Source organism: Artibeus jamaicensis, unplaced genomic scaffold (assembly GCF_021234435.1).
Source record: "Artibeus jamaicensis isolate MK-2021 breed Jamaican fruit bat unplaced genomic scaffold, CSHL_Jam_final contig_402, whole genome shotgun sequence".
Taxonomy (NCBI): domain Eukaryota; kingdom Metazoa; phylum Chordata; class Mammalia; order Chiroptera; family Phyllostomidae; genus Artibeus; species Artibeus jamaicensis.
The window spans coordinates 20,862,587-20,884,073 of record NW_026521818.1 but is presented as its reverse complement, the minus strand read 5'-3'; the positions used below and the strand labels follow the sequence as shown (position 1 = coordinate 20,884,073).

The window sequence follows — 21,487 nt, the reverse complement described above, 5'->3', positions numbered from 1 at the left end:
AAAGATGCTGAAATAGAGAACAAGTGGGCAGTGACCAGAGGGGAGAGGCAAGGTAATTTAAGGGAGAAAAAGGAGAGGGATTTTGAGGAGCAAGTGTGAAAGACACAGAGATGAGGTCTAGGGGGGAGGAAGTGGGAGGGAGGTGGGGAGATGGGGCAGGGGGGGCTGGGATGGGAGAAATAGACAAAAAACTGTACTTGAAAAAAATAACTAAATAAAATTTTTAAAAAATGTCACTACTACCTTTACCACAATAATTCTCGTTTCCATTAAAGTTTGTTGGTGAAATTGTAAAGAAATTTCTATTCTTGATTAGTGCTAAGGAAAAGTAGATGGTATTAAGTGGGGATGGATGAAGATAGTGTAATCAGAATCCAATAAGATGGGTTGCTATATCTGGCACTTATTTACTCACCTCCCCTATAATATCCAATACATAATACTCTATGCAGACACTGGGAAAATAAATGAATATACAGGATCCCTGGTTATTTATCAAGTACAGTAGGTTAAGTTCATTTCTGGGTTTTATTCACAAAGTAATCAAGATCTCAGGTGCCACGGACGCAGCTCCCTTGAAGAACAAGGTGAAATTCAGGTTCCACTTACAGTCCCATCTCTCAATTCAGCCATTAGAACAATGGGTTTTTGTGGTTGAGTAATTCCTTGAGATTCTACTTTCAGAGGGATCTGCAAATGTTAAATAGCATATGAGAATGAGTTAACGAAGCACTGTCAAAACAGAAGCAAAATAGATGAGATATGTAGAGGATGATAATGCTTTACAACTACATAAAATTACCTTAGCATAATATATCTCTGATTCTTTTTACTTATGTGGTAAGCTGTGTCGAGACTGGTCAGTAAAATCATTCATTGATACATACTTTGAAGAAAATATCAATATAGCAACTATTCTGTGCCAGGCCAGAGACAAAATTATGTTGTTTTGTGTTTGTTTTTTATTTTAAAAAAACTTTAAGTAAAAACAATGAGTTCTTAAAGCCAGATTCTTTGGCATTCTGGCGAGCTATTTGGAAAATTCATATAGAGTTAATTTTGTGTGCAAAGTAATCCTGAATATGTATTACATGTTTTCATTGTATGGGTCATCCTCAACTTCTAGGGCACAGTCATCTAACCCAGTGGAAACCTTCCAGTTTTGTGAAGGGAAAAGCTCTTTGTGAAACTTCGTGCCTGTTTTCTAGTATCTCCTGGCTCTCAAGTATAATATAAATGGTGACTTTTTGAAGACCATACATTATTCTGATTTTCTCTACTTCACTTTTCTTTTTATTAAAAGCTCTTCAGTAAATATACAGTGTTATCAACAATCAATACAAATGATCCTGAAATACTCAAAAATAAAAATTCTCTACTTAATGAATGAATGACTCAAATAATATTCTTCTATGAAGTAACAGACTAATTTTTTATCTCCATTCTCACTCAGTCACTTCTTCAGTGTTGGGGGAGCTACCAATATAGTAACCTTCTGATCTCAATTGACTGAAGGGCAAGAAAATTGTCATGAAGGGTGAGAAGCACCAGCCATTGATGACTGGGAGCTTGCAGAGAGTGTCTGCCTCACCCCAGGTATACCAGAGGCCCACTGCCCCTCAGGGCTGAGGCCCTGTTTTTACACACTTTCAGGACTGCTACACAGCTGCCCAAAGCCACAAATAAGATGCAAACCACCTTCCTTCTCCACCTCTTCTCTCATAGAGCCTACTTAAGGGAAGGAGCCGCATACATAATAAATGTATAAGTGCTAGAAATAAGCCTTATTATAGGGCCTTGCTTGATATGAGACAATAGCAGCTATTTTGTATCTTCTTCAGAAGAGAGATTCCAGTTCATTCTATTAACATAAAACCTTTTTATTTTATAATTTCAAATGGAATGTATATCCCTTCCCTGTACACAGACTAATACACATAGAAAAAGCACACTGCAAATGTTATTTGTTAAATTTTTCTTTTTTTGTTTGTTGTTTTTCTTGTCTAATTTATTTTTTAACTGTTGTTCAGGTACATATTTCTGTCTTTTACTCCCATCCCAGCCCACCCACCCTAAATTTTTCTAATTAAATCATTTAAAATTTGTATCCAAATCTCCAGATTAACTAAAAAAAAAAAAACCACAAAACTCTTCAAGTATTTCCTGAATGACATAAGGCACCACTGGGAATTTATGAAAAGAATAAAATGAGGTGCTAGAGTTAAAGACATTCTTAGGTACAAAGAAAACACAAAGAACCAAACTGGATGAGTTAATTATAAAGAGTTAGGTGAGATGGTATGACTGATGATAACAGCCTGCAGTAGCAATAACAGAACAGAGTACAGAATGGGCTCCAGACTTGATGGAGAAGGCTCCTGGAGGGGCTTTGGGAGTGAACTAGGACTTGAAGGATGAGAACAGAATGAGGAGTAGAGCAAGAACGTGAGAGAGCTCTTATTAAGATATAAACAATCCCAACTTGATTGCAGAAGGGTTCTCAGAAGGAGGGTGCAAGTAGCCAGATGGCCCTGGACTGTGGGAGTTCAGTACATCAGGCAGAAATGCTTTAACAAGTGATTCTCAACTTCATCTGCACATGAGAACTAAAGGAAGTGCTTTTAAACCCACACAAGATGAGTTATTTTAGAACCTGAGATGACCTAGGCATAGGATTTTTCAAAGCTCCCTGCTGATTTCATTGTTCAGCCAGGGGTTGAGAACCACTACCACAGCTTAGCCTATCTTCTGGTAAAGAAGAACAGCGTTCAAAAGCCATGACCCATTATTATCATTGCACTTCAGGGCTGTGCACAGTGCTTCCACTCCCTTCCAGTGGACTTCAAACCAAATTTAAACTTTTCTCAAAGGACTCTGCATCATCATGTCACACTAACTGCATTAACTCTAGATGGTCTTTATAGTTGGGTATTTATAAATCACAGACTTAGCACTCCAGAATAACAGGATCTTAAAGGTCACAGATGACTGCAGATTCTCTGGCCAAAAGGATAAATTATTAAACAATGAATGAGCACAGTCATGCATATATATGCATATATACATGTATACATATACAATACACGTATGTATATATATATATGTATCTGTTTAAGAAAAACTATCGGTCAAGCATTATTTATGCAGAGTGGGAATGTATTAAGAGTCTGACCTGTGTTTCTTTACAAGGCTTGAAGGAGAAGTCCTGCAGAATTCGGATGACAGCAAGCTTCATGTTCATTAGAGCAAACCTCATGCCAATGCAGTTCCGGGGTCCATTTCCAAAGGGCATGTATGCATAAGGATTTATGTTGTCCTTGTTTGACTTACTGAACCTGGTTCCACAACAGTAGATGAAAACAATTATCAAAACATGAACATCACAAGAGCTACATGTTTGAGGTTCTCACTTAGGCTCCTCAACCAGTAGTACACGGGCTACTTGTGTGGACTAGTCAGTGAGATCCTGCTCTGGTTATTTTGTTGTGAGAATTGTAAGCCACCAATCTTTTCCATTCCCTTTACCCTATAGGAGATTTTAGTCTCATTGAAGAGATGATATGAATACTGTTTAAAGGAAAATTTACCTTTTTTCTCACTCTTTATTTTTAATCAATTAATTAATTAAATTTTAATTATTGTTCAAGTACAGTTTTCTGCCTTTTGCTCCCAGCTCAGCCCTCCCCACCTACCTCCCATTTCCCGGCCCACTTGTTTTTGTTTGTGTGTCCGTTATACTTATTCCTGTAAACCCTTCCCCCTTTCCCCTGAAATTCCCTCCCCTCTCCCCTCTGGTCAATGTCAGCTTGTTCTCTATTTCAGTGTCTTTAGTTATGTTTTGCTTGTTTGTTCATTTTGTTGTTTAGGTTCCTGTTAAAGGTGAGATTGTATGGTATTTGTCTTTCACCACCGGGCTTATTTCACTTAGCATAATGCTTTTCAGTTCCATCCATGCTATCATATTTGCCAATGATACCTCAGACAAAGGTTTAATCTCTAAAAATTTACCTTTAAACACTAATGTACATTCAGGGTGTTGAGGTATTCATACTCTGGAAGGCAAGTAGTAAATGAGACTAACTGAAGGAAAAGTAGGATCCTGCTCCATAAAACTCATGTTGGTCACACACTCATGCAGGAAGGAAGCAAGAATAATACTTCCCATTAGTTAAGTTGCTAGTTTTGTTTTTCTTCCTTCCCCTTCTCTGACCTATCCTCTATTGTCTCTCTCTCCTATTGAATAGCTTAATCATATGACTTACATGGTTGTATGATGCTCCTCTATTCTAGTGTAATCACTGATTTCCTTGTATATCTGTTCCACTAGGCTGTCAATTACTTGAAGATTACACCCAGCTTTATTCAAATTTGACTCCTCAATATTCAATTATATTAAGGAATTCAACAAATTGAAGAAAATTTAAATAATATCAAGCATTTTCTCAAACCACAAGAGCCTGAAACTAGAAACCAACCTCAAGAAAAAAGCTAAAAAACACTCAAATTTCATGGAGATTGAATAGCATTCTATTAAACAATGAAAGAGTTAATAATGAGATAAAGGAAGAAATCAACATGTTTCTGGAAACAAGTAAAAATGAACACACAACAGTCTAACACTTATGGGACACAGCAAAGGCAGTCCTGAGAGGGAAGTTAATAGCAATATGGGACTACCTAAACAATATGGAAACATTTCAAACAAACAACCTAACCCTACATCTACAAGAACTGCAGGAACAACAGCAAACCAAGCCCAGAGCAAGTAGAAGGGAGGAAATCACCAAGATCAGAGCAGAATTACAAAACATAGACACTAAAACAACAACCCAAAAGATCAATAAATCCAGAAGCTGGTTCTTTGAAAAGATAGACAAATCAACAAGCCTTTAAGCAGACTCATCAAGAAAAAAAAGAGAGAGGACACAAATAAACAAAACCAGAAATGAAAGATGGAAGATAGCACAGAGATAAAAAGGATTGTAAGAAATTATTACAAACAATTATATGTCAAGAAATTTGAATACCAAGGTAAATTGGACAAATTTCTAGAAAAATATAATCTCTCAAAACTGAATGAAGAAGAAACAGAAAGCTTGAACAGACCAATAACAGCTGATGAAATTGAAGCAGTAATCAAAAAACTCCCAGCACACAAAAGCCTTGTACTGGCCAGTTTTATGGGACAATTTTACAAAACTTTTAAGGAAGAGCTAACTCCGATTTTTCTCAGATTATTCCAAGAAATCCAAGAAGAGGGAAGACACTTAAACTGTTTTTACAAAGCCAGCATCATCCTAATTCCAAAACCAGATAAAGACACAACAAAAAAAGAAAACTACAGGCCAATATCATCGATGAACATTGAGGATTTAGATGCCTAAATCCTCAACAAAATATTGACAAACTATATCCAGCAGTACATTAAAAAGACCATACACCATGATCAAGTGGAATTCATCCCAGGGATGCAAGAATGGTACAATATTCACAAATTAAGAAACATAATACGGTCTTCAGGCCAAGATGGAGGCATGGGTAGATACACTGTGCCTCCTCGCACAACCAAAATAAGAACAACAAAAATTTAGAAACAAAAAAATTAACCAGTACTGACAGAAAGTTGAACTGTATGGAAGTCCGACAACCAAGGAGATAAAGTAGACACATTCATCCAGACCAGTAGAAGGGGCAGAATCCAGTGGCTGAGTGGAGAGGGGTCTCAGCACAAAAAGCTGTGGCTGGAGGACCCAGGAACCCAATGGCAGCTGGTGGACCCAGTGAGGTGGCAAATTGTGGAGGGGCATGGCACACAACATAGCTGGCAAAATGGGTGGTCCCACATTCTCACACAGATAAACCAGGCAAAACTGGGGAATGAGATAAACCCCACAACCCAGGGATCCAGTGCCGGAAATTAAAGCCTCAAGACACCAATTGAGAACACCCCCTGGACCCACAGAAGAGTGTGTTAGAGAGACCTTCAGGGATCCAGGACATACACAAACCCACCCATACAGAAATCAGCACAAGAAGGACCCAGTGTGCTTGGGGAAAGCAGAAGAAGTGACTGAAATCCAGCAGAGAGCTGAGCAAGCACCGTTGTTCTCTCTCGGACCTCTCCCCCACATACAGCATCACAACCCAGCAACTGGGTTGCCCCCTGGAATGCCTAAGGCTCCACCCCCCACTACATAACAGGCATGTCAAGGCAAAAAAAAAAAAGGCCCAAATGAAAGAACAGATCAAAGCTCCAGAAAAAATACAACTAAGTGACCAAAAGATAGCAAAACTACCAGATGCACAATTCAAAGCACTGGTGATCAGGATGCCCACAGAATTGGTTAAATTTGGTTGCAAATTAGATGAAAAATGAAGGCTACAATAAGTGAAGTGAAGGAAAATGCACAGGGAACCAACAGTGATGGAAAGGAAACTGGGACTCAAGTCAATGGAGTGGACCAGAAGGAAGAAATAAACAACCAAACAGAAAAGAGTGAAGAAACAAGAATTCAAATAAATGAGGAGAGGCTTAGGAACCTCCAGGACATCTTTAAACATTCCAATATCCAAATTATAGGGGTACCAGAAGGGGAAGAAGAACAGCCACAAGTGGAAAACTTATTTGAATGCATAATGAAGAAGAACTTCTTCAATCTGGCAAAGGAAATAGACTCCCAGGAAATCTAGGAAGCTCAGAGAGTCCCCCAAAAAATTGGACCCAAGGAGGAACACACCAAGACACATCATAATTACATTACCCAAGATAAAATGAAGGACAGCATCCTGGAAGCAGCAAGAGATAAGGAGGCAATCACTTACAAAGGAGTTCCTATCAGATGTCAGCTGACTTCTCAAAAGAGACCTTACAGGCATGAAGGGGCTGGGAAAAAGTATTCCAAGTCATGAAATCCAAAGACCTACATCTAAGATTGCTCTATCAGCAAAACTTTCATTTAGAATGGAAGGGCAGATAAAGTGCTTCTCAGATAAGGTCAAGTTGAAGGAGTTCATCATCACCAAGCCCCTATTATATGAAATGTTAATGGGACTTATCTAAGAAAAAGAAGATAAAAAATATGTACAGTAAAATGACAGCAAACTCACAATTATTAACAATCATACCTAAAACAAAAACAAACTAAGCAAACAAGTAGAACAGGAAACAGAACCACAGAAATGGAGACATAGAGGGTTATCAACAGGGGAGTGGGTGACCAGAGAGAAGAAAAAGGTATAGAGAATAAGTAGCATAGATGGTAGGTACAAAATAGACAGGGGGATGGTAAGAATAGTATAGGAAATGTAGAAGCTAAAGAACTTTTATGTATGATGCATGAACATGAACTAAAGGGGTGAGGGAATGTGGGTGGGAGAGGGAGTATGGGGTGGTGGGGAGTGAAGACAACTGTAATAGCATAAACAATAAAATATATTTAAAAAAAGAAACATAATACATCACACAAACAAAATGAAAGACAAAACTCACATGATCATATCAATAGATGAGGAAAAAGCATTTGATAATAAGGCACAGCACCTGTTTGTGATTAAAAAAGACTCTGTAAAGTGGGAGTAAAAGGAGCATACTTCAACATGATAAAGGCCATATATGAGAAATTACACCTAATATCATATTCAACAGGGAAAAACTAAAAGCTTTCCCACTAAAATCAGGAACAAGACAAGGATGTCTGCTTTCACCACTTCAGTTCAACATAGTATTGGAAGTCCTAGCCACAGCAATCAGACAAGAAAGAGAAATAAAAGGCATCCAAATTGAAAAGGAGGAAGTAAAACTGTCACTGATTGTAGATGATATGATACTGTACATAGAAAACCCTATGCACTCCACCTAAAAACTACTCAACCTATTAAGCAAGTTTGGCAAAACAGCAGGGTTCAAAGTCAATATTCAGAAATCAAAGACATTTTTGTACACCAACAGTGAAATACCAGAAACAGAAATCAGGGGGAAAAAATCCCATTTGCCATAGCAACACCAACAACAACAACAACAAAAAAGGTACTTAGGAATAAAACTAACAAAGGAGGTAAAAAACCTGTACTTAGAAAACTAATCAACACTTTGAATAAAGAAACTAAGAAAGACACAAATAAATGGAAGCATATACTGTGTTCATGGATTGCAAGAATCAACATTATCAAAATGTCCATACTACCCAAAGCAATTATAGATTCAAGGCAGTCTCTCTTAAAATACCAATGACATATTTCATAGATATAGAACAAACATTTAAAAATTTATATGGAATTATAAACAACCTCAAATAGGCACAGCAACTTTGAGAAAAAAAGAACAAAGTAGGAGGGATCACAAACCTAATATCAAACTATATTATAAGGCCACTGTAATCAAAATAGTATGGCACTGGAATAAGAACAGAAATGCAGATCAATAGAACAGAATAGAGCCCAGAAATAAACCCAGGTCTTTATAGTCAATTAGTATTTGACAAAAGGGGAAGAAGCATAAAATGCTTGAAGAGTAAAAATAACTTCTTCAAGAAATGGTGTTAGGAGATCTCTACAGCTACATGGTAAAAAAATAAAATTTCACCACCAAATTCCACCATAAACAAAAATAAACTCAAAGATGGATAAAAGACTTAAATATAAGTCATAACACCATAAAAGTCATAGAGGAGAACATATGCAGGAAAATGTTATCTATTTCATGCAGCAAGATTTTCACCTATATGTCACCTAGAGCAAGGGACATAAATGAAAGAATAAACAAATGAGAACTCATCAAAATAAAAAGCTTTTGTATGACTAAAGAAAACATTAGCAAAATAAAAAGGGAATCAAGTATATGGGAACATATATTTGCTAATAATACCTCTGACAAAAATTTGATCTCCAAAATACATAAAGAATTCCACTCCAGGAAGACAAATAATCCAATTTAAAAATGGGCAAAGAACCTGAAAAGACACTTCTTCAATTATGACATATATAAGGCCCAGAGACATATGAAAGGATACTCAGCATCACTAGCTGCTGAGACATACAAATTAAAATTACAATGAGACACCACTTCTCACTGGTCAGAATGGCCATCATAAACAAATCAACAAATGACAAGTGTTGGTGAGGTTGTGGAGAAAAGGGAATCCTAGTGCACTTTTGGTGGGAATGCAGACTGGTGCAGCCACTGTGGAAAACAGAATTTCCTTAAAAAAAACAACAACTTAAAAATGGAACTGCCTTTTGACCACGCAATTCCACTGCTGAGATTATACCCTAAGAATCCTGAAACATGCCTTAGCTGGTGTAGCTCAGTGGATTGAGCCCAGGCCTCTGAAGCAAAGGGTCGCCGATTCAATTCCCAGTCAGGGTACATGCCTGGGTTACAGGCCAGGTCTCCAGTAGGGGACATATGAGAGGCAACACCACATTAATGTTTCTCTTCCACTCTTTCTCCTTCCCTCCCCCTCTCTGTAAAAATAAATAAATAAAATATTTTTAAAAAAGAATCCTGAAGCACCAATGAAAAACCCTCTGCACCCCACTGTTTATAGCAGCACAATTTACAATAGCCAAGTGCTGGAAGCAACCTAAGTGGCCATCAGTGAATGGGTGGACCAAATAACTGTGGTACATTTACACAATGGAATATTATGCAGCAGAAAGAAAGAAGGAGCTCCTACCCTTCGAAACATGGATAGACCTGGAGGGCATTGTGCTGAGTGAAATAAGCCAGGCGGTAAAAGATAAACATCATATGATCTTACTTATAAATGAAACCAATCAACAAAACAAACAAGCAAGCAAAATATAACCAAAGATATTGAAATAAAGAACAAACAGCAACCAGAGGGGAGGGCGGTGTGGGATAACGGGGGAAAGTAGGGTAATCGTCATCAAGGAACATGTATAAAGGATCCATGGACAAAGCCAATAGGGGAGGGGAGGGTTGAGGGTGGGAGTTGGGGGTTGGTGGCATGGGGGAGTGTGGTGGAGGAAAAATGGAGACAATTGTACTTGAGCAAAATTAAAAAATCAAAAAAGAAAAGCAAAGTAAAAATGTGTACATATAAATGATTGTATGACCATAAGTTTGTCATCTGTACTAACAGACATCAATATATGTCCCAAGCAGCCCAGATCAGGAAGGTTTCCCTTTCTGAGAGGCCCAGTACCTTTCAGGTTGGAACTCCTCAGGCTCTGACCAGTACTCTGGGTCTCGGTGAAGAATAAAGCTTGGCACAATCACCACTGTCCCTTTGGGAATGAGCACCCCATTGATTTCCACATCTTTCTTACATACTCTTTCAAGTCTGCCAAGAACTGGGAATAATCGGAGAGATTCATTCAACACCATGTCAAGATACTCCATCTGGAACATGGCATCATAAGTGGGAGGTGCCTGGGAAGAAAAAAAGAGATTTTGATAAATTGAGGTTTGAGATTAACTTTCAACTCAGTCTATGTAGTTCTATAGAAATGTTAGGAGCTCCAAAGGATACCTTGTATTGGTAAAGGGCTTTAGGATTTATAGGCATTTTAATATCTATCATGTCCTTTTACTTGCTTAATAGTCCATTGAGATGTGTGGAGTAGTTATGTCTATGGGAGACTTTGGGACAATACTCTGAACAGGACCTGAAATCCCTCTTACTCTTAACTGAAATATGCCAATGTCACTGTACCCTTTCAAAAAGAGAGGTCACACTTCTGTACCAAGGAAAGAGAATATGTAAAAGAGCAAAATTCCTATCTGACATTAAGGTTTTTAGTTGAAAAATTATGCTTGCACAGGCATGGACAATGAGGGTGGGGATTGACTGTGGGAGTGCCAGGGTGAGGACAGAGGAGAGAAATGGGGAAAAAGGCAGGAGAGCTATAATGAAACAACAATAAAAAATAAAAATAATAAAACTTAAAAATTCTGCTTGCTAACTCTTTAGATGATATATATGATGGAACTGGAGAGCATTATGCTAAGTGAAATAAGCCAGGTGGTGAAAGACAAATACCATATGACATCACCTACAAGTGGAATCTAATCAACAAACAAACAAGCAAGCAAAATATAACCAAAGACATTGAAATCAAGAACCAACTGACAGTAACCAGAAGGGAGAGGGGAGGGGATAATGGGGGAAAAGGTTGAAGGGTTTACAGGAACAACTATAAAGGACACATGGACAAAACCAAGGGTGGGGGTGGAAACAGGGGAGGGAGGTGGGGAAGCCTGGGATGGTGGGCAGGGGTTGGGGGAAAAGACAGAAAACTGAACTTGAACAGCAATAAAAATTTTAAAAATTTCATTAAAATTTGGAGAGAAACACTATATCATATAGTTATAGAAACTATAAATAATTTGGAGAAAAATGAGTTCCTTTCTAAAGCAAATATGGCAGAAGGGTGGGACTGGATGCTAGCTACCAGAGCAAACAGTTCATTCTAGTAAAAGTTATAAACAGGTGGAACCCCACTCAGCCCCATGATATCTTGCTGGAGCAGTCTCCTAGTTGTTGCTTCAGGGGTTGACTGGAAACTGTGAAGATCTCAGACAAGACTCTACAGCCCCAGAGGCTAGTCTCTTTCAACCACAAAGAATTCCAGGTTTGTCAGATATCTGAAAACAGATATTTGGTGGGCAATATTTGGTATCACTTGGTGTTATATTGAAGAGGCAATATTGTAGAGGCTAAGGTGTGGTTAGTGGCCTCTTCACCACTAACTACATGACCCATGTATGAGTTATTTCACCTCTCCATAGCTCAGTTTTCTGATATGTTACATGGAGATAATTAGAGTTGACACTTCATAGATTGTGTGGCAGAGTATTCACAGCTTGCGCAATACCCATGTAGTCTCCGCATCTCTCAGCCCACTTGAAGTCAGGGAAAACCAGCTTTGAGAATGGGCTGTGAGCTGAGGTGACATATGTCAATTCAGGGTCAAAACATATGGAAACCTACTGAGCAATTACTCTAGTTCTTTATTCTTCAAACAACATGAATGGCTTGTATCCTGGAGAGTGCAGCAACAAGAAAGTGGGGCCTTTTTAGCTTATTTTTCCTAGTAACTATGTGGAGCAGAGATTCCTACTCCCATGCTCCTCTGACAATCCATGCTGGACATATAAACATTAGAAGTTACATCTTGCTATGTAAAGCCACTGAGAATTGAGGACCAATCTGTTACTGAAACATAACCTAGCCTATCTTGAGTAATACAGAATTTTTAAAGATTAGATTCACATTAAAACAAGCCACTTGGAGACATGTATATCAAGATGCAAATTTAGCTATTAGTACTGTTTTTGTTGTTGTATTATCACTATTTAAAAGCAGAACACAGTGCTTTAGCTAGTCTCTTTCTCTTAGCGACCTTTCCATGTTATTGCTATCAAAAGAATCCCAATATGGGCTTTCCTAAAGAAGAAATATACTTTCTAAATCTTTACCTTATAGCTGAAAGACCTGTGGCTCAGAAAGGTCATATAACCTGTCCAAATTAGTCTGGACACAAACCCTTGTCTTCTATTTCCTACCCTATGCTCTTTCCTGTATACCAGGCTTCTCCAAGTCTGCAATGTTTACCAAGGGTGGTTGTGCCAATTCTCCACCCTTTCCTGTGTCCATGCCCTTAGCCTCCCACTATAATGCTGGCATTGGCCATGTGGCCTGCTTTGTGCTACCCTGCTTTTGTGGTACCCTCCCACTATAATGCTGGCATTGGCCATGTGGCCTGCTTTGAAGCAATGGAATGTGGCTAAGTGTGATGCAAGCAGAGTTCTGGAAGGTACCCATATGACTGGGCTTCTTGCTCTTTCCCTTGACCATTACTTGAGAACACACCCAGGTTAGTTATCTGGAGTATGGGAGACATGTGGAGGATGTATAGAGCAGCACCACCCAGCCAGATCAACTGAGGGCTAGATCAAAGAAAATCCAATCAGTATCAACACAGCTAACTATTCAGACACCTGAGCAATATATGTTTATCTTTAATTGCCACTGAGGTTTTTTGATTCTCACTTGACATTTATTGTGGTAACAGATAACTGATATGCCAGAAAAAAAGCTTTTTTCAAAGATCTTATTTTCTATAAATAGCATACATTACCCATATTTCTTTATTTTTGCTTCTTTATATCCTTCCTAATTAGCACAGGTAAAAGAACTGATGCTTATGCTCTTTGCAAAAATTTTCCTAGGAAGTGGTGAGGAGAAACTCTTGCAAGGTTTCACTTTCTCCCTCCCTCTCCAGGTATCACCCACTCACCTTATTGGGAAATGTGGCATCAATCTCCTCCTGCAGTTTCTGCTGCACATCAGGGTGAGTGGCCAATAAATACATAAGGAAGGAGAGAGAAGTGCTAGTGGTCTCATAGCCAGCAAAAATAAAGATAATAGACTGGGCAATGAGCTCCAGATCAGACAGAGCTAAAAGGAGAAGAAAGACATTTTAGGTAAATGTACATTCTCACAACTTAGATGATGATAAATCCATATGAAACTCCAAATTGCTGGTAGAAAAAAAATGGATATTAGTTCAGATCAAATTGGAAGGGGTTTACACTCTCATATTTATTTTATGGATCTAGAAAAAGAAAAAAAGTCAATCTAGTTTTTGGAATGTCTGCATTATTCTTGGCCATCTGCTCTTAGTCATGTCAGTCTTGCCACTAATACAGCTGGGCAGTTCCAGAGATAGAATTTTTCTGTAACATATGCAGTACATTACTGAAAAATCCTAAAAGTAGCTCAGCTACAAGTAATATAGGGTAGCATTCTCCCCTGGGGAAAAAAATTGAGATTGTTTGCAATACTAAGGCTTATGTGGAGAAAAATTAAAGGATCTTTTTTCTTTGTTTGTTTCACAGAGCTTGATTTTATTTTACTTTTAATATAGTTGCATTTTAAAAGCTTCAATAAATTCAATTATTTATATATTTAAATTTATTTAATTATTGTTCAAGTACAGTTTTCTGTCTTTTACTCCCAACCCAGCCCAGCCCCCAGTTCTCCCCACCTCCCTCCCATTTCTACCCCCCTTAGTTTTTGTCCATGTATCCTTTACACTTGCTCCTGTAAATCCTTCCCCTTTTCCCCCTGAAATTCCCTCCCCTCTTCCCTCTGGTCACTGTCCCCCTGTTCTCTATTTCAGTGCCTTTGGTAATATTTTGTTTCCTTGTTTGTGTTGTTTAGGATCCTGTTAAAGGTGAGATCATATGGTATTTGTCTTTCCCTGCCTGGCTTATCTCACTCAGCATAATGCTTTCCAGTTCCATCTGTGCTGTTGCTAAGGGTAGGAGCCCCTTCTTTTTTTCTGCTGCATAGAATTTCATTGTATAAATGTACCACAATTTTTTGGTCCATTCATTTACCGACGTGCACCTAAGTTGCTTCCAACTCTTGGCTATTGTAAATTGTGCTGCTATGAACATTGGGGTGCATAGGTTCTTTTGGATTGGTATTTTAGGGCTCTTGGGATATAATCCCAGCAGTGGAATTGCTGGGTCAAAAGGCAGATCCATTTTTAGTTTTCTGAGAAAATTCCACACTGTTTTCCATAGTGGTTGTACCAGTCTGCAACCCCACCAACAGTGAACTGGGGTCCCCTTTTCCCCACAACCTCTCCAACACTTGTTGTTTGTTGCTTTGTTTATGATGGCCATTCTGACTGGTGTAAAGTGGTATCTCACTGTGGTTTTAATTTGCATCTCTCTGATAGCTAATGATATTGAGCATCTTTTCATGTATCTCTGGATCCTCTATATATCCTCCTTGGGGAAGTATCTGTTCAAGTCCTTTGGCCACTTTTTAATTGGGTTGCTTGTCTTCTTAGAGTGGAGTCATGTAAATTCTTTGTATATTTTGGAGATTAAACCCTTGTCTGAGGTATCATTGGCAAATATATTTTCCCATACAGTTGGTTCTCTTTTTATCTTAATACTGTTTTCTTTAGCCATGCGGAAGCTTTTTATTTTGATGAGATGCCATTTGTTTATTCTTTCCTTTATGTCCCTTGCTCTAGGGGACATATCAGTAAAAATGCTGCTGCATGAAATATCTGAGATTTTCCTGCCAGTGTTCTCCTCTAGGACTTTAATGGTTTCATAGCTTATATTTAAGTCTTTTATCCACCTTGAATTTATTTTGATGTATGGCGTAAGTTGGTACTCAAGTTTCATTTTTTTGCACGTAGCCCTCCAGTTCTCCCAACACCATTTGTTGAAGAGGCTATCTTTACTCCATTTTATGTTACTGCCCCCTTTGTTGAATATTAATTGACTGTAAAGAGTTGGGTTTATTTCTGGGCTCTCTGTTCTGTTCCATTGGTCTATGTGCCTGTTTTTATGCCAGTACCAGGCTGTTTTGATTACAGTGGCCTTGTAATACAGTTTGATATCAGGTATTGTGATCCCTCCTACTTTGTTCTTCTTTCTCAAAAGAGCAGCTACTACTCAGGGTCATTTATGGTTCCATATAAATTTTTGAATTTTTGGCTTCTCTGAAATTTGAACATTTCACCTAAAATGTCATGTGGTGTGCTTGAGTGTTATGGTACAGAATTACATGCTTATGATTTTGTAATAAAGGATTTTGTAATAAAAAGGGGTGTTATTTGTGCTGGATGCTGTATATGAGATCATATTGATATAAACAAAACACAAATAAATAAATAAGATAAAATGAAAAGCTCCCCCTTACAGTGGAACATAAACTCATAAAAGTAGAAGAAATGATGAAATTAGAAAGTCATCATTTTGCAACAATCACAGTAATAATAATTCCATCAAAAACAATCTATGGATGATAAAGCTAGTAAGTGAAGGTTTGAAGAGGAACAGAATATTTTTTTAGTTCTAAAGGCATCCCCACAAGTTACTTGTTAATTACAAATAAAAAACAAAACTTTACAGCAGCTTAAGCTGGTGAACACAATTTTAGTCAGGCATTAAATCAATGGAATATAATTTAGAGTCCAAGTAAAGGCACCCGCAATGTGCAAGGTGTGCAATGTGCTTCCTAATGCGATGAAGTCTTTTCTTTCTCTTTGTGAATATTGTATGTCTTCTGGCTAGTAGCATCCTTCCTACCCTCTTTTTAATTTTATTTTATTGTTGTTCAAGTACAGTTTTCTGCCCTCTCCCCACACCTTTCCCCCTACCCCAGCCATCTCCACCTCGATCCCCTGATTTCACCACTCCTTGGTTTTGTCCGTGTGTCCTTTATTGTTGTTCCTGAAAACCCTTCATCCTCCCCTGCCATTATCCCCTCCCATCTCCCCTGTGGTTACTGTCTGCTTGTTCTTAATTCCAATGTCTCCGGCTATACTTTATTTGCTTGTTTGCTTTGTTCATTAGGTTCCACTTAAAGTTGAGATGATATGATATTTGTTTTTCACCGCCTGGCTTATTTCACTTAGTATAATGCTCTCCAGTTATATCCATGCTATTGCAAATGGTAGGAGCTCCTTCTTTCTGCTGCATAGTATTCCATTACGTAAACGCACAAATTTTTCACATGTTTTATTGATTATGCTATTATAGTTGACCTATTTTCCCCCTTTATTCCCCTCCACCCTGCACACCCCCTCCCACCCACATTCCTCCCTTTTAATTCATGCCCATGGGTCATACATATAAGTTTTTTGGCTTCTACATTTCCTATACTATTCTTAACCTCCCCCTGTCTGTTTTCTACCTACCATTTATGCTACTTATTCTCTGTACATTTTCCCCCTCTTTCTCTACCAAATCCCCCACTGATAACCCTCCATGTGATCTCCATTTCTGTGATTCTATTCCTGTTGTAGTTGTCTGCTTAGTTTGTTTTTGTTTTCATTTTAGGTTCAGTTGCTAATAACTGTGAGTTTGTTGCTGTTTTACTGTTCATAGTTTTGATCTTCTTTTTCTTAGATAAATGTCTTTAACATTTCATATAATAAGGGCTTGGTGATGATGAAATCCTTTAACTTGACCTTATCTGGGAAGCACTTTATCTGCCCTTCCATTCTAAATGATAGCTTTGCTGGATGGAGTAATCTTGGTTGTAGATCCTTGCCTCTCATGACTTGGAATACTTCTTTCAAGTCCCTCCTTGCCTGAAAGGTTTCTTTTGAGAAATCAGCTGACAGTCTTATGGGCACTCCTTTGTAGGTAATTGTCCCCTTTTCTCTTGCTGCTTTTAAGATTCTCTCTTTATTTTTAATCTTGGTTAATGTAATTATGATGTTCCTGTGGGGTGTGCGCTTCCTTGGGTCCAACTTCTTTGGGACTCTCTGAGCTTCCTGGACTTCCTGGAAGTCTATTTCCATTTCTGGATTGGAGAAAGTTCCTTCATTATTTTTCAAGTAAGCTTTTAATTTCTTGCTCTTCCTCTTCTCCTTCTGGTACACCTATGATTTGAATGTTGGAATGTTTAAAGTTGTCCTGGAGGTTCCTAAGACTTCCCTCATTTCTTTTGAATTCTTTTTTCTTCATTCTGCTCTGGTTGAACTTTTTGTTCTTCCTTTTATTCCAAACTGTTGACTTGAGTCCTGGTTTCCTGCCATTCACTGTTGGTTCCCTCTACATTTTTCTTCGTTTCAATTTCCATAGCCTTCACTTCTTCCTCTATTTTTTACCTGTACTCAACCATTTCTGTGAGCATCCTGATTACCAGTGTTTTGAACTGTGCATCTGATAGGTTGGCTATCTCTTTGTTGCTTAGTGGTATTTTTTCTGGAGCTTTGACTTGTTCTTTAATTTGGGCGATTTTTTTTTGTCTTGGTGCACCTGTTACTTAGTAAGGGGCAGAGCCTTAGGTGTTCACCAGGGCAGGGCAACCCATGTTGCTACATTGTGATGCTGTCTGTATGGGAGGGGTCCAAGAGGGAACACTGCCACTTGCTCTACTCTCCACTGGTTTCCAGTCACTTCCCCTGCTACCCACAATCAAATCAGGCCCTTCCGGTGCTGATTCTCAGGTGGGTTTGTGTACATCCTAGGACCCTGTGGGTCTCTCCCATGAACTATCCTGTGAGGCTGCGAGTTTCTCTTGCTGTTGCCTCAACTCCCACTGGTGTTTTCAATCAGAGGTTTGAGGCTTTATTTCTCCATGCTTGAACTCTTGGTTGTGTGGTATGTCTCACTCTCTAGTTGTTCCTCCTGGTTTATCTGCACATGAATGTGGGACCACCCATCTGCAATCTGTCACCTTGCCTGGTTCACCAGCCACCACCTTGCCCACCAGCCACAGTCTTGCCCACCGTGGTCTGCCAGCCGCTGCCTTGCCATGAGTCCTCTCCACTTGGCTGCCTGTCTCTGCCCCTCCTACTGGTCTGGTTGAATATTTCTTCTTTAACTCCTTGGTTGTCAGACTTCCATACAGTTCAATTTTCTGGTTGTTTTTGTTTTAAAATTTGTTGTTGTCCTTCTTTTGGTTGTGTGAGGAGGTGCAGTATGTCTGAAGTCCCTTTTTTCATAATTAAATTTTAGTTAATAATTTAATACTTACTAATACTTAATAATTTAATCATACATTTATTTTTTTATTGCTCAGCTCCAGTCATCCTGCCTGATTTGATGAAGTCATAATGCAAATGTCCATGCTGCTGGATGAAGCCAGAGACTAGACATTGGAAACAAGCTCCACAGAGGTTCTGATATAGGTGACCACAGGCCACTGACTGACTTCTGGGCATAAAATTCTTGTTTATGGTACCCTTTAAGATTTGAATAAAGTCACACCTTCCTGCTTCTAGAAAGTGCCTCTGGCTACCATTTATACCCAAGTATCTGCCATTCTTCAATTTGGCAGAAATTCTTATCTGCATAGAAAACTTCATGCACATTTTCAGAACATTTGAGTGTCCCCATCCCTGGCCCTCTGAACATGCCTTGTTTACCTTTATGGGAGTCTATTTCTTTGGCATTCTGCGAGTTAATCATCAGCTGCAAAAAATCCACTCGGTGCTGAAAGCAGAAGGAAAAATTACATTGACGTAGTCACTTGTGAAGTCAGAAATAAATCAAGAGTGCAGTACTGTATTTTTTCTAATATTATGATCCCTGTATTTTTCTCAAATGTATTTTTCAATTACAGCTTATATTCAATGCTATTTTGTATTATCTTATGCATGCAACATAGTGGTGAGACAATCATATACTTTACAAGGTGTTCCCCTGAACATTTCCAGTACCCACCTGGTCTACAGGTATTGCTATGTTATTGACTATATTCACTATGCTGTATAATAGGCCCCTTTAAGTCCAGAAGTCTTACTACTGCTGAGTTATCAATGAGCACAAACATCCAGCTACCAATCTCGGAGAGCAGGATATTCTTCTGGGAGAAATTCAGCCAAAATTCAACTGCTTTCTGGTCCTCACTCTCTCTGATTTTTGGCTTCTCTCACTTTTGAACACAGTTTCCTGGTCAAAAACTGCCTGCTCTCTCTCTCTTGTCACACCTGCTTGCTCACACACACACACTCTCTCTCACACACACACACACACACACACACGCACACAAATTGCTGTCCTCAATTTTTTTCTAGCCTTAATTTTTCATTAATGGCCACATAGATTAACCTCCCAACACTTGAAGAGTTTATTGGTGCTTTTTCTGTGATCAGTTTCAAATGCCCCACCATCCCAGAACTCTCCACAATGTTCAGTGAAATCCTGGGGTAACTAACCCTATCACCATGACTTGCAGACATTCTTGTGCTGGCCTCCAGGTCCATGAAGGCAAAGCTGGGTTGGCCAGCTTGTAACCTCAAGGCCCAGAGAAGACTCCTGCCCTCTCGGTCTCTGAGCAGGCTCAGACTTAACAGAGTGTGTACACTCTGTCAGGTGCCTCATGGGGCCTTCATTGCAGAATGTGTAAAGTAAGAGGCTTGGAAGTGATGATTCTGTGCCAGTTTAAGGCCTGGGGAAATGAGAATACAAGAAAAATAATTGTAAAATAGCACTTCTTTTTTTCATAATTTATTGAAAGGAAGTTGTATGTTTTATGTGAAAAAAATCTCAAAAATTTTCATGTGGTGACATACTAACCATTGTTATATTTCAAACATTGTCTCTCTGACTCATTTTCCTTTTTCCTTTCCCAAACTCTACCTTCTTTATTCCCTACAAAATTTTATATAACTTTCATCCTATAAACCTAGAGTTCTCTACCCATCCAAAATAAGAGAAGTGCACAAATTATATGTATACAGCTCAATAAATTATCAAAAAGGGAACACTTTCATGTAACCACCACCAGATTTTACCTTTTGTTTATCTTGGAGGCGACTTTCTTTCATTCTTTCTACAGTTTTTATGAAAAAATCAGTAACACTTTTTGGAAACAGATGAATATTTAATACTTCAAAAATTGGGGTAAGGAATGGAAAGAGCACTGTAAGAAAAAAAGAAAGCACAATGAAAATACAAATACACCTGGAGCAATTATAATTTTCTCTTCTAATCTGAACAGTAAAAGACACCAGGCTTCTTAGCAAGGAGCCATTCCCTCTATGACCTTTGCTCAGACTTCTAAGCCCATGGCTGAGCAAGGGCAAGTCCACATACAAGGACCATCACAGTAGCAGTGAGATCGGCAGCCCCTTTCTCATCTTTTGGGTGACTAAAGAAACAGTATTACATTCCTGAATGGCTTTGCATTTTATCTATTGAACAAGACTGTCCTTGAATAAACTAGACCAGAGTCTGAGACTTTAATTAATCTCAGTGTTCAAGAAGTAGTCAGATGCACATGCATGGACACAGTAGAACACTAGACACCAAAATGTCAACAATGATTGTATCTGAGTGTTTAATTATAGGTGAGAAACCTATAATTAAATTTTTGTTTAAATTTAATTGTTTTTTAAACTTTTTAAATATAAAACTTGTTTTTTTAATATTTTTGAAAATTTTATAAGAAATATGCATTGTATAGTAATATATTAGCCAAAACATATTTTTTAATGAATTGGTGGTTAGGATAGTAATATATGGTGTATGTCTTTTGACCACAATGGAATGGAATTAGAAATCAATAGCAGACAGAAAATTGGGAAACTCACTAATACATGGAAATTCAAAAAATAGCCTTCTAAAAATCCATGGGTTGTAGAAGAAATCAAATGGGTAACTTGGAATTACCTTGAGATTAATACAAATTGAGACATAACATACCGAAATTCATAGATGTAACAATAGTGGCACTCAGAGAGAAATTTATAGCTATAAATGCCTACACTTAAAAAAAACAAACAAAGATCTCAAATCGATAACTACATTTCCCCCCTTAACACATTGAGAAAAAAGAGCAAACAAAACCAAAGAAAACAGTTAAAGGAAATAATACAGATGAGAGAAAAAAAACTAATAAAATAAAGAATAAAAACAACAGAGAATACTGAAATCAAAAGATGATTCTTTAAGGACATTTAGATAAATTGACCAAGAATAAAGAAAAAGAACATTTCAATTACTAGTGTGAAAAATGAAAAAAGGGAGATTACT

General features: G+C 38.2%; 1 protein-coding gene across 1 annotated transcript in view; it reads right to left on the bottom strand.

Moving 5' to 3' along the window:
• Positions 1–509: 509 nt before the first annotated feature.
• LOC119043973 (cytochrome P450 3A12) overlaps positions 510–21,487 on the bottom strand; it is a 47,801-nt gene continuing 26,823 nt past the window's right edge. The window contains exons 8-13 of the mRNA XM_053665339.1: positions 20,248–20,375; positions 18,877–18,943; positions 13,264–13,424; positions 10,167–10,393; positions 3,173–3,335; positions 510–690 (exon numbers count right to left, since the gene is read on the bottom strand). Coding sequence (XP_053521314.1) covers positions 595–690; positions 3,173–3,335; positions 10,167–10,393; positions 13,264–13,424; positions 18,877–18,943; positions 20,248–20,375 — 842 coding nt within the window. The 3' untranslated portion in view covers positions 510–594. The remainder of the gene's footprint in view (positions 691–3,172; positions 3,336–10,166; positions 10,394–13,263; positions 13,425–18,876; positions 18,944–20,247; positions 20,376–21,487) is intronic.